The 13146-nt window shown below is 34.9% G+C and overlaps 3 protein-coding genes and 2 long non-coding RNA genes across 5 annotated transcripts in view; 2 read left to right on the top strand and 3 right to left on the bottom strand.

Moving 5' to 3' along the window:
• Positions 1-13146, bottom strand: part of LOC127182707 (polymeric immunoglobulin receptor-like) — a 39063-nt gene that overhangs the window by 3791 nt on the left and 22126 nt on the right. The gene's annotated exons all lie outside the window — the stretch shown is intronic.
• On the bottom strand, positions 351-1403 carry LOC127182712 (uncharacterized). The gene is made up of 3 exons (XR_007829949.1): positions 1319-1403; positions 1160-1236; positions 351-678 (listed from the first exon to the last, which is right to left on the bottom strand). It is a non-coding gene; the product is annotated as an uncharacterized LOC127182712 (long non-coding RNA).
• Positions 1503-2770, bottom strand: LOC127182697 (uncharacterized). Its single transcript, XM_051138209.1, has 3 exons — positions 2752-2770; positions 2295-2600; positions 1503-1816 (listed from the first exon to the last, which is right to left on the bottom strand). The coding sequence occupies exons 1-3, from the start codon at positions 2768-2770 to the stop codon at positions 1503-1505; spliced, it is 639 nt and encodes a 212-aa protein (XP_050994166.1).
• On the top strand, positions 3184-4657 carry LOC127182710 (E3 ubiquitin-protein ligase TRIM47). Its single transcript, XM_051138220.1, has 2 exons — positions 3184-4090; positions 4302-4657. Exons 1-2 carry the CDS (start codon positions 3404-3406, stop codon positions 4434-4436), a joined length of 822 nt encoding a protein of 273 aa, XP_050994177.1. The 5' UTR covers positions 3184-3403; the 3' UTR covers positions 4437-4657.
• LOC127182711 (uncharacterized) lies at positions 7956-8448 on the top strand. The gene is made up of 3 exons (XR_007829948.1): positions 7956-8112; positions 8190-8249; positions 8359-8448. It is a non-coding gene; the product is annotated as an uncharacterized LOC127182711 (long non-coding RNA).

Raw genomic sequence — 13146 nt, forward strand, 5'->3', positions numbered from 1 at the left:
TCTCAGACTTCTGTAGGGAGCGTAGATTCGTAGTAGTGAGTGGAGGTAGGCGGGCGCTGAGCCTGTGGCTGTTCTATATGCAAGCATCAGTGTCTTGAATTTCATGCAAACCACAACCGGAAGTCAGTGCAGGGTGATAAAGAGAGGTGTGACATGGGCCCTTTTGGGCTCGTTCAAGACCAGTCGTGCTGCAGCATTCTGAATCAGGTTTTCTTTTTAAAGTTACATTACAATGATTATTTATGACTTTTTTTTTTAGTTTGTCAGAAAGCAAGACATTATAAGACATTTAGCACTGTGCTTTTGCTTCAAACAATTACACAAAACAAACATGGCTGTTTCAAAATGTCACTCAAAAACACTCAGCGATAGATTCAATATATTCTACATACAGTTACAGTAAAGGCAAGAATTATTTTTCATTCTTTAGTGGTTGCTACTTTGAATAACATGGCTTTTTATACATTATTTTCTCAAAATGCAAGGTTCATAAACTCCATTGCTAGACCAAACGCTGTGAATATGAATTCTGAGGTTTAAAAAAATGAATATATCTTGTTTTCAAGTTTGTTTTGCATTGGTATTAATATATTCAGGGAGCACTACTGGGTCATTCTGTGCATGAGCTGGTGTAAATGAGGTTTTAACATAGACTACATCAGAAAATGCCACTTCATCCTGAAGAAAGAGCAAAAAGATTGTGTTTACACCTGAATTGCACACATAAGCATATACAGTAGTCAACATTTGAAGTGGATCAAAAATGTTCAAGAACGGTTTGGTTTTAGGACAACTTTGATGAACGGTTTTGATCCACTTCAAATGTTGACTACTGTATATCATATGTCATATGACAGCCAGCAAATTGTGAAAAATTCAGACATCAGAAAACGGTCTTATATCTTTAAACAGCAGTAAATACTGGCACTCCAAATGATAGAAATGCTTTTTCAAACTGAAATACTGAGTTAAAATATTCTACTTAAGTTTAAATTAAACAAGCTTATCCAGAGCTCTGTAACAACTTGTTTGACATCTATCAATATGCCATATTTTGAAAATGCTTCTATGTATAATTTATCAATTACTAAAATCAAAATTTTGCTAGGATGGATCCATTAGGTGGTCGTTTACAATATAAGAAAGTGTGATTATGTACCTTTCCATATCTAGAAGATAATGCCAGAAATGCCAGTAACAGTACTACAGAAAACACAGTCACTAAAATGAAAACATCTGTGGAGAAACACACAGGATAAAAAAGACATTATAGTAAAGCTCATTGAATAATGAAAAGCAAACCTAGTCTGTGACTTACACTGTGGTGTGTGATGTGATAGTTGAGATGGTGGAAGTTCTTGTGTTTGTTGTGACGGCTCATGTGTTGTTAAACTCATTATATGGACACGTGGTTTCTCTGTTCAGAAACGAATAATTGTCAGTAATAATATAACATTGGAACAACAAAACATACTGTAGCATCAAAAATGTCAGAAACAAAGTTAACATGACAACAGAAACAGAAGAAAACTACCTTCAGCATGAAGTAAAGTAAGTGTGAAGGAGACTACTTGATGAGACGAGACATAACACTGATAGTCTCCTGGAATGCTTGGGTTTAATAGTTTGACTCTGTTCTCATAACTCTTAATCTGTTTATTTGGGTAAATTTCTTTAAATTTAGCTGCTTTAAAATACATCCATTGTATCTGTTCAGGTTTAGCCAGTAGTTCAGTGCAGGAGCAGGGCAGAACCACAGACTCTCCTGAATATCCAGTCGCTGCAACTGTCTTTTTGTTCTCAAACAAATCACACCCTGAAAACATATTTATACAAATTATATTCATATTGTATTTCAGTTTAAAGGAAAGTTGAATTTCAAATGTCCACTGACCTTTAACCTTTAAGTCAACATATGTAAAAGTATTTGGTTCAATCAGACATTTATAGTAGCCCTGGTCATTTGTTCTGAGGTCAGTAAGGAGAAGAGACAGATTTGTTGGAGAATGTTCCAGTCAACAGCACACTGCTGCTGTATTTCTCATTTTCAAATAAATCACACCCTGAAAACATTATATAAATTATTTTCAAACTACATTTAGGTTCAAACTGCAGTAAAACAAAAATGTTCAAAAATATCAGCATAACAGTTTAATTTTATACAGTTTTGATGATTTTGATCCAAAACACAATGAATGACCTGGAATATATTAAAGTACAAGGGAAACTCAAAGGTCATTGGATGTTAAATTTAAAGATGCTGTATTTGTCACCTTCTCCAAATTTCTACTTACCTTTAACCTTTAAGTCAACATATGTAAAAGTATTTGGTTCAATCAGACATTTATAGTAGCCCTGGTCATTTATTCTAAGGTCAGAAATGAGAAGAGACAGATTTGTTGGAGAATGTTCATTAAACAGCACATGTCTGCTGCTGTATTTCTCATCTTCAGATACTTGAATCCATCGCAGTCCCTGCTCAAACTGCCAGGTGACTGTTGTAACTGTAGACTGAGGATCAGCACAGGAACAGGGCAGCACAACTGAACCACCTGTGTATCCTGTTATTTCTACTGTCTGCTTCACATTTGAAATGATAACTTTAATAGTATTTTATGAACAAGACAATGTTCTCATCAGATCCTGTTTTTTTTTGTTTTTTGTTTTTTTTACTATTTTAAACCAGATCTATATTCATTGCTCACTGATCTCACACTGTGTCCTCTTAAAGAACACAAAATCTAAACTTACCAGTACTGAAGTGAAGCATAAAGAAGAAAATATATAAACGGTCCCTCATGGTTGGTTTTCACTCAGTCGGTCAGCAGTGTCCTTCTTTGTTAATCTGTGTTTCATCTATTACTCCTTAGAAATTACAACTTCCTGTTTCTTTTATCTCCATAACCTAATGCAACTCTCTTTTCCTATTTAAGCAGTGTTTGTCATTGACAGTTTCCATTGCACCAAATTTCAGTGGGTGTGTTATTATTTTAGTGCCACTTCCAGTGTGACATTCAGACATTAGAGATTTAAGATACTGCATGTTTGTGACCAGCAGTCTAATAGTATTTAGATCACACTTTTTTTGTTTTTTCATTTCATGTAATGTAAGCATCATAAAGTAAAATATGTATATACATTACTTTGGTACTATACACCTATTTTAATATGTCAGGCTTAAAAAGCAGCACTCAGTATTATACAATTCTCAGTCATCTCTACCCACCAGGAGGTTATTGGTCAAAAGAAACTTTTTAAAGCCAGGTTTACTCTGATCTGTGTTGGAAAGGTCAATGAGAATATCAGTGGACTGCAACTGACATTAAATGTTTCACACTGCCACAAGGAAGAGATGGTTGTCTTGAAGTGGCATATTTCACAGAAGTGAAAGAATGCAGATGGAATGAAAAACAACTTCTTTTCTGAGAACAAATGCTCATCATGCTCAAATAAGCAACACAAACTCTCAGAGAGAAGCCCGGTTAGTACACTCCACTTTCTCACTGAAATGGCAGGCATCAGTATTAGGACATCAGGAAAGGACCAGGCCAGCTGTCCAGTCTGTGAAGATGTACTGAAGAATCCAGTGACTTGTAACTGTGGACAGAGCTTCTGTTCGGCATGTGTCCTCAGTCCAAAGGGATCCCACAGCTGTCCTCGATGCGGAGAGAAGTTCACTCCAAAACCTGTTCCACGCACATCCATCACGGTTGATGATCTGTTAGAGAGAATAAAAAAAGTGGAGCTACCTTCTTCGAGCCATTCTTCGGATCCCAGCTATGCTGGACCTGGAGATGTACAGTGTGACGAATGCACTGGAAGAAAACGCAAAGCTGTCAAGACTTGTTTAATGTGCCTTGCTTCTTTCTGTGAAAGTCACCTGTTACCTCACACCACAGTGCCCTATCTGAAGAAACACAAGCTGATTGAAGCCTCCCCATACCTGGAGGAAAACAACTGTTCACAACACAACAAACTCAATGAATTCTATTGTCGCACAGATCAGAAATGTATCTGTGCTTTGTGCGCGTTAAATGAACACAAGGGGCATGATACGGTTGAAGCTGAAACAGAAAGAACCGGAAAACAGGTGAGAACTTGTTCATGTTATATGCCTGACTTGATGAGTTCAAATGATTTTTAATGTTTACATCAGTTCTCTGAGGTAAAATGGTTGAAAAATGCTGTTAAAAAGAAAGTTGCATATGAGAGCACATGATCAGCAGTGAACGAGTTTGACCAGTCAGGGAACTTAATATGCTTCCTTGCTACATATTTTTATTGTTTTTTTCCCCCTAAAGATTGAGATTGCAGAAAAGCAAAGGGAAGTACAGCAAAGAATCAAGGACAAACAAAAAGAGCTGGATGAGCTGAAACAGTCTTTGGATACACTAAAGGTAAGAACAACCGCTGCAGGAACAAACATGAGTAAATGAATGGATAAGGTAGATAAACACATTAGAAAATAATCTGTACAGTTATATGAACTATTCTGACTATTACGTGACCTGTTGACCTGCTAAAAAAGTAGCAGTGAGCAAAATAAAGAGTTTCATTCATGGTTTTACCCTTAAATGCCTACCTCAGGTCTTTAGCAACCCGTGACGCCATTCACTACCCTCTCCCTCCTTCATTTTTTAAAGTTTAACTTTCTTAGAATTCCTCAATCTATTCATTATAAACATTAGCTGTAACAAGACAAAAATAAAACAATTATAATAGAATGTCTGTTGTCTGATTATTTTTTAGTAACAATTGTATAGGGTCCTGAGTGACACGAGGTAGGCCTATGTAATAGTGTAAATATTTTTCCAGCGCAAAAATAAATGAAATATCTGATGACTCAGTAAGTGCAATTCACATTTATTCCTCCAGATGGCACTGTTTAATGGACAATGATGACTTGATGTTTCACTCAAAATTACCACAGGCATAAAACAAATGAATATTATCAGCAAAAATGGAACTGGCATGAAAGTAGCCTAACTACTGTACGCAATGAAATATAAGTGTAACTGTCATTTGATGGTGAATGTGGTAAATAAGCTGTCAGCGATAGTTTTTAAAATATGGTTGAGATCGCAAATATGAGCCAGATGCTGAAGTGCAACCATTACAACGATGGTAAAATCATCTGCTCAAATGACTGATTCTACATTTCAAAAGGTAACAAGATGTGCTTTGTTTTATTCTTTTGTAGTTGTCAGAAAACGGTCTTATATCTTTAAACAGCAGCAAATACTGGCACTCAAAATGATAGAAATGCTTTTTTAAACTGTAATACTGATTTAAAATATTCTACTTAAGTTTAAATGAAACAAGCTTATCCACAGCTCTATAACAACTTGTTTGACATCTATCAATATGCCATACTTTGAAAATGCTTGTATGTATAATTTATCAATTTCTAAAATCAAAATTTTGCTAGGATGTATTCATTAGGTGGTTGTTTACAATATAAGAAAGTGTGATTATGTACCTTTCCATATCTAGAAGATAATGCCAGAAATGCCAGTAACAGTACTACAGAAAACACAGTCACTAAAATTAAAACATTTGTGGAGAAACACACACAGGATAGTTGACATATCATGTTCATAGGAAAAAAGACATTATAGTAAAGCTCACTGAGTAATGAAAAGCAAACCAAGTCTGTGACTTACATTGTGGTGTGTGATGTGATTGTTGAGGCAGTGGAAGTTCTGGTGATTGTTGTGACGGCTCATGTGTTGTTAAACTAATTGTATAGACATGGTTTCTCTGTTCAGAAGTGAATAATTGTCAGTGATAATATAACATTGGAACAACAAAACATACTGTAGCATCAAAAGTGTCAGAAACAAAGTTAACATGACAACAAAAACAGAAGAAAACTACCTTCAGCATGAAGTACAGTAAGTCGGACAGTGACATCTTGTTGAGACGAGATGTAACACTGATAGTCTCCTTCATCCTCTGTGGTCAGTGCTGATATGTGTAAAGAAAGATTTCCTGGAGTGTTTGAATTGAACAATTTTACTCTGTTCTTGTAAGTTTCAGTCTGTTCATTTGGGTAAATTTCTTTATATTTAACTGCTATAAAATACATCCATTGTATCTGTTCAGGTTTAGCCAGTAGTTCAGTGCAAGAGCAGGGCAGAACCACAGACTCTCCTGAATATCCAGTCACTGCAACTGTCTTTCTGTTTGCAACCAAATCACAGCCTGAAAACATTATATAAATTGTTTTCAAACTATATTTCAGCTCAAACTGCAGTAAAAAACACTTTCCTGAAATAATATCAGCATAACATATAATAAATACAGTTGCATACAAAAAAACACAATAAATGGCCTGGAATATATTAAAGTACAAGGGAAACTCAAAGGTCATTGGATGTGAAATTTAAAGATGCTGTGTTTGTCACCTTCTCCAAATTTCTACTAATTTCTACCCTCTCCCTCCTTCATTTTGTAAAGTTCAGCTTTCTTAGAATTCCTCAATCTATTCATTATAAACATTAGCTATAACAAGACAAAAATAAAACAATTATAATATTTTTTTAGTATTACTTTTTTGTAAAAATTGTATAATGGCCTTGAGTGACCCAAGGTAGTAGTGTAAATATATTTTTCCAGCGCAAAAATAAATTAAATATTTGATGACTCAGTAAGTGCAATTCACCTTTATTCACCTTTATTCACCTTTATACTGTTTAATAGACAATGATGACTTCTTGTTCCACTCAAAATTACCGCAGGCATAAAACAAACGAATATTATCAGCAAAAACTGAACTGGCATGAAAGTAGCCTAACTACTGTATGCAATGAAATATAAGTGTAACTGTCATTTGATGGTGAATGTGGTAAATACAGTGTTGGGGAAAGTTACTTTTAAAATTAATGCATTACAATATTGAGTTACTCCCTAAAAAAGTAACTAATTATGTTACTTTTTAAATCTGGGCAATTGCTTGTTTGTTTTTAATATAAAAAGTTCTACCCCACAACACAGGGTAAATAAACTGTCAGCGATAGTTTTGAGAATATGGTTGAGATTGCAAATATGAGTCAGATGCTGAATGTACTAGGGAAGTGCGCTCTGATGATTACAGTGATGGTAAAATCATCTGCTCAAATTACTGATTCTACGTTTCAAAAGATAACAAGATGTGATTTGTTTTATTCTTTTGTATTCTTAAAGGGGTCATCGGATTTGGATTTGGCTTCCGGTCTCATCTGCGTCCAGCTGTTTTTAGCTGTGCAAGACAGCTCATTTTGCTGCTTGATATTGCAGATTGGTATGTCTTACTATTTTAATGTATTACCGTAATTATAAACACACTGGTTTGAAGTGCAAACAGTTTTACCATTTACTGCATGTTGTTATTCTTCTCATTATTTTCTTGCGCCTAATGAACTGGATGTCTCCTCCATAGGTTTACTAATATGTTGAAGAATAAGTGGACCTGAGTATGTAATAATGATTGGCGAAACTTCCACGCATTTAAGAATCAGACTTCTATGTGTTCTTGGAAGAATTTAAACTTTAAATTACCTAAAATTGTAGTTGTATGTTACTGAATGATATATGTACTGTTTTTCATTACAGCTTAAAAACTGGTTAGATATGATCTTCAAAAAGCTGAGCCACAAACCTCAACTGCTCTGAGGTCTTAGAAATAAAGCTTTTTTTAAAAGATGGAACATAGTTTCATGGCTTCAGAGCAGCTGGATCCATGTAACCTTTCCATTCCACAAGGTTTGTTATAGTAGAAAATGGTTTTAAACATGGATGATAATGTTTATTTTTTCACACTAAGAAAATAATTGTTACTTTTTGGCTATATACTGTATATTACTTTTTTTAATGACTTAACAGCTTTAAATTGAGAATTTTTAAATGTGAAAAAAATATTTTGTAGTCTAAATACAGTGTAAATATACATGCCTGTTTGGTATTTCTCTCTACAGCATTTTCAGTCTGTTTCTTCATTGTCTGGATCTGTGAACTCACCCAGCTTAACTGTCAGTCAGAATGTTAAACCTGATCTTGTGAGGAAATCTCTTTCTGATCTTAAAATGGAATTCCAGAAATTTGGCACGGCGGAGAACAAAATAATTTCAAATGGTGAGAAAAAAAAAATTAGTGGAATTTTCACATAGATTAGCAACAATAATTGCACTTTTTTATCTGTATGTTTGCAGTTACAAATTTCCAGTTGAGACTTCCTTTAGAGCCAAAAACCAGTGAGGATTTTCTACGATGTAAGTGCACATAATGTACTGTACATACAATGTTGCAAAACTAGTTTAATTTATTTTAAAATATCACTAATCTGTTTTCTTAAATTAATTTCTGGTTTTGTGTCTGCAGATTATCAGAGTTTTACACTGGACATCACCACTGCGCACGATGAACTCAGAATTTCTGAAAACAACAGAGAAGCAGCATGCCGTGAAGCAAACATGGATGATAATGTTTATTTCCAGACAGATTTGATTTCTGGCCCCAGGTGCTATGCAAAGAACGTATAACTGGACACTGTTAAATTGAAGTTGAATGGGAAAAAGGAATATATGGGGTCTATATTGCTGTTTCATATAAAAGAGTGGGAAGAAAAGGACATGATCGTGCACACTGGTTTGGACACAACAGTCAGTCCTGGAGTCTGGAATGTTCTCCAACTCCTTGTATCTGGCATGACAACTATAAAACTGAGATTTCAGGCCCAATATCCTCTAAAATAGGGGTGTATGTCAACTATAAAGCTGGAACTCTTTCCTTTTATAACATTTTTGACAAGATGACCCTCTTACACAGAGTCCAGACCACATTCACTCAGCCTCTCCATCCTGGGTTTTGGTTCAGTATGTCTTCCTCAGTAAAACTGTGTGACCTGTGAATAAGCATAGCTGAAGTATGTGATGCTTTTGTTGTTTATGAAATATTTGTGTAATGTTACTTTTATTAAGAAAGTAAAACAGCACTACATACAAATTGAAGGTTTTTGTTGTATTTAAATGTTCTATACTGTGAGAAGCTAGAAAAGTAAAATGTTTGATGGCATGAAAAATACACTTCTGGTGAAGTAATATGTTTATTTATGTGGGGGAAAAATAACAACAAAACTTTAAACCTTTTTTTTCTAAAGATTAAAGTTATGAATATGCAGGTATTCATAACTTTAATATATTTTAGCTTCCATATTTATAAAATGTATGTAAAAAACATGGCAGTATGTGTACATGCAAGTGCAGGGAAAATGAATCAGATGAGAATGAATCAGGTGGTTTTGGAGTCTATTAATGATTAATGAAGCTGATGATTTTAATAAAAACAGATTGTTGTGGTTTTCTTTTGTTGTTGTTTTTTGTTTGAACAGCCAGCAGAGAATTTTAATCTTGTGTAAACTATTTTTGTATTGTGCTACTCCTGTTGACCCAGTAGATGGAGACATTTCTTCATGCACTGGCAGGTAGCAAAATAACAGTCATGTCGTGACTCATATTCAGGTGTGCATAATTATTAAGCAGGTTTTTGTTTACAGATAAAATGAGCCAAAAAAGAGATTTAACTCTGACTGAAAAGTCAAAAATGCTTACATCCCCATGAGAAATATTCAAAACTAATGCAATACAGAAATTGCGAAGTTAAGGCATAACCATTGGACAGCAAAATGTTCATTGGGTCAGCAGAATCAGAAAAAAAAAAAAAACAGGTGGAGAAGAAAAGACACAAGTAAACTGCAAAAGAATTATGAATTAATGAGAAGAATTATGTGTAAAACCATCAGGAACCCTCCAGTGCCACAATTTTCCAGAACTGCATCCTACTAGTTTAGACAGTTTTTACTGTACACAGGTCCTGTTATGCTGGAAAACCTACGCAGCACAGAGGTATACAGAAACTTCCTGCTGTTTATTGTGAAAATCTTCATCTTGTGCATTAACAGCCTATTTGGTGATCACATTCACTATGCCCATGATGTTCTGTGACTTTTTGTCACATTTTGGACAGCTATACGCCCCCAAGTTCCTAACCCACAACATCCGTCTTGTACATCTTGCAGAAGATGCAAAACTCCACGGTGTCCTCGACAACCTAAGTGCTTTCAAGTACGAGGATCACCTTAACAAGCTGCAGAGACTCCTGCGGAAACCTACATGTCTACCGAGTCAAATTTTGAGAAGTGTCTCAGAAATGCAAAGCTTCAGCAAAAAAGGAGAAAAAAGCAATCCATCATCAACTGACCCTACGCATAGACCCGGCTACCTTAGTTACTGTTGCTATGTCCGATCAACCATCTGACGCCACACATCCTGTTTTCAAGCAGCTAAAAATACATTGCGGTAGCAAAGAATAAACTGACAGTGCACCGACAAACAAGACAGAGTATGTAACTGTAGGTATGAAACAAAGTCTCAGCTTTAAACTGTGTCATATTTTTTTAAAAAATCAAACAATAAATACTGTTTTGTGGCTCTTTAATGTGTCGTGACAGCTCGCTGTACCGCCTCAGTTCAAACACACCTTAACCGATCATCTCTTCCTCTTTACTAATTATAGCATAAAACAAACAGGTATGAACATCTTGTATCTTGTTTCAACGCAGAAAGACGTTATACCGACGTTAATCTACTCTCCGGTCTGGCAGATATGTTATGATTGGTCAGATCGCCTGTCAATCAAACTTCCTGAGAAAGGTTATCTGTGCCCATTTTTACTTGTAAAGAAAGAATTGTGCCAAATTTAAATGAGAAGAGTTTTATTTTTTTAATTATTATTATTTTTTAATTATATTTAGTTTTTTCCCCTAATTTCCTAAGTTATTGTACAGTGTCAGAAGACGTTGTATGTAGACTAGAGAAAGTATGCACCCTCTTTGGAGTTTGACTTGGGGGAGGAAATTACATTGTACTTACTGTTTTTTTTTAAGTTTTTTTTTTTTTTTCAATTGACAAACAGACCAGTGTTATTACCTATACAACTTTGCTTTGTAAAATAATCTAATATCCTAATTTTGCTCTTAGAAAGAAATAATACTCTTAGAATTAGAATTATAATGGAGAGAAAATTAATAGAGAGAAAGCTCCACCTACACCAAAAGTCCTGCCTGTACCAAAAAGCTCAAACACCCGCAAAACACATCAAGTTAAAAAGGTAAAAATACAATAAAACCAGTTAAATGACTGATAGGCGTAACTGTGTGTGAGAGCGCTAAGCAATATATTTTTTCAGGTCCTGTTGTACGACCTCTGCTTAAATCAAGTAAAGCAGTGAACTCTTTCAGCTATTGTGTTTACATTTATAAAACTGATATTTACTAATGTTTTAAGCACTTTGTGCCATGCTCAAGAATTCCCCTTAACTATGGTAAAATCAATGTATATCGTAAAATCAATGTATTGCAAAGTCTGAACTACCAAGCACGACACACTATGGTTAGTGATTTTGCATGATAACATAACGCAAAAGTGAATGCATATAATGTGTGACTCATTTTTTGTTCCTCTGTCAGTGCTCACATGTCTGAAAATAGAGACAAGAAACAGCTTCCTCAGTTGTTTAGTCCTGCTTTACAATCATTCTTGATGTGCTTTAAAGTCACATAAAGATCATCCCAACAATGAAAAGGTTTATTTTCAAACTGAGGTTACAGAAAATTCTCATAAAGTATACAGTTGTGTCAGTGTATCTACAGTGCTCACTTGTTCTTTTAGCATTTAACACTGATACGAGAGTACTCCGTGAACTCTGCTGGGTCATTGTGTGTGTGAGCTGGTGTGGATGCTGTTTTAAAATGGACTACAGTAGAATACATCACGTCATCCTGGAGAGAGAGAAAAAGACAGATGATTGCACACAGCATCACATGAATAAGTTATGTAATCATCAGTAAGTTTGTTTTCACCTGATTCTCTTGTTCAATCTTTAGCTCTTCACCATTAGTGGTCACTTTTTTATCATTTCTACCTCCTGTAATATAAAACATCTTATCCAGCAAGTTTTGATGATGATTTTGAATGTTTGAGATGTCAGTTTAATCTCTAAATGTCAGTTTTTAATTGGTTTTGTACTTATTATTCTCATTTTAATCTAAGTAGGAGACTTTTATCGTTGTTTTTATTGCATTTTATTTTTTATTTAGGCTACTCACTATTTTTATTCTGTAAACTCACTATTGTAAACGATCGTCAGTGCTTCCAGATAAAAATATAAACATATTCTCCCGGTAAAATAACGAGACTGCACAGCTGTGCTACGGCCATCGCATGTAAATGCTGTCTTTTTTTTACTAAGAAATACAGTTTTTCCATCGGTTTGGTGTGTCAAATCTAGCAGTAAATACTAGCCTACAGTACACATGAGCCTTATCGACCGTTTATGGTAAATATGCCAGATAAAACTGATATCATCCCGATATCCTCGTCTTTTCTCAACACATAACAGAAAAGTGTGCTTGATAATTCAACAATGCGATGTTTACTATAAACATACATACACACACACACACACACACACATGTTGGGTTTACATGTTTTATGGGGACATTCCATAGGCGTAATGGTTTTTATACTGTACAAACCGTATTGTGATATAGTCACGAAATTTAATCTATTGATTCGTGTTCCCGGACACGAATTTCCCTCTTTTTTTCGTGTCACTCAGCACGAATGTCTAGCTAATGTATTTCAATAGGATTTTTTTTTCGCGTCACTCAGCACGAATTTCCTTCTAATGTATTTCAATAGGATTTTTTTTTCGCGTCACGGAGCACGAATTTCCTTCTAATGTATTTCAATAGGATTTTTTTTTCGCGTCACGGAGCACGAATTTCCTTCTAATGTATTTCAATAGGAAATTTCTTTCGTGTCCTCCACCACGGTTTTCCTTTTGCCACTGGGTACCAACGCTGTATATATTTTTTCTCATTTGTTATTATTTTTTTATAGCCTATATATTCAAGCACTATACTCAACATGTAATCAGAAGATTTTATCCTTCTTTTTATTGCTTTATATTCTGTAATCTACTCGCTATTATAAACCATTGTCAGTGGTTCCTCGCGGTCACATGTCACAATTATAAAAATATACGAGACATGTTATTTAGAGACACGCACATTTACTACAGTATAGAAATGATAAAATATACTTTCTG

This window comes from Labeo rohita, chromosome 20 (genome assembly GCF_022985175.1).
Source record: "Labeo rohita strain BAU-BD-2019 chromosome 20, IGBB_LRoh.1.0, whole genome shotgun sequence".
In the NCBI taxonomy this organism is placed as follows: domain Eukaryota; kingdom Metazoa; phylum Chordata; class Actinopteri; order Cypriniformes; family Cyprinidae; genus Labeo; species Labeo rohita.

Bases quoted from the DNA above. Each gene is read 5' to 3' on its own strand.
- LOC127182697 (XM_051138209.1), bottom strand. The intron at 1,817-2,294 runs GTAAGTAGAAAT...ATATGTTTTCAG, and splicing joins TGTTGACTTAAAGGTTAAAG to GGTGTGATTTGTTTGAGAAC.
- LOC127182710 (XM_051138220.1), top strand. From the start codon at position 3,404: ATGAAAAACAACTTCTTTTCTGAGAACAAATGCTCATCATGCTCAAAT. The intron at 4,091-4,301 runs GTGAGAACTTGT...TTCCCCCTAAAG, and splicing joins CAGAAAGAACCGGAAAACAG to ATTGAGATTGCAGAAAAGCA.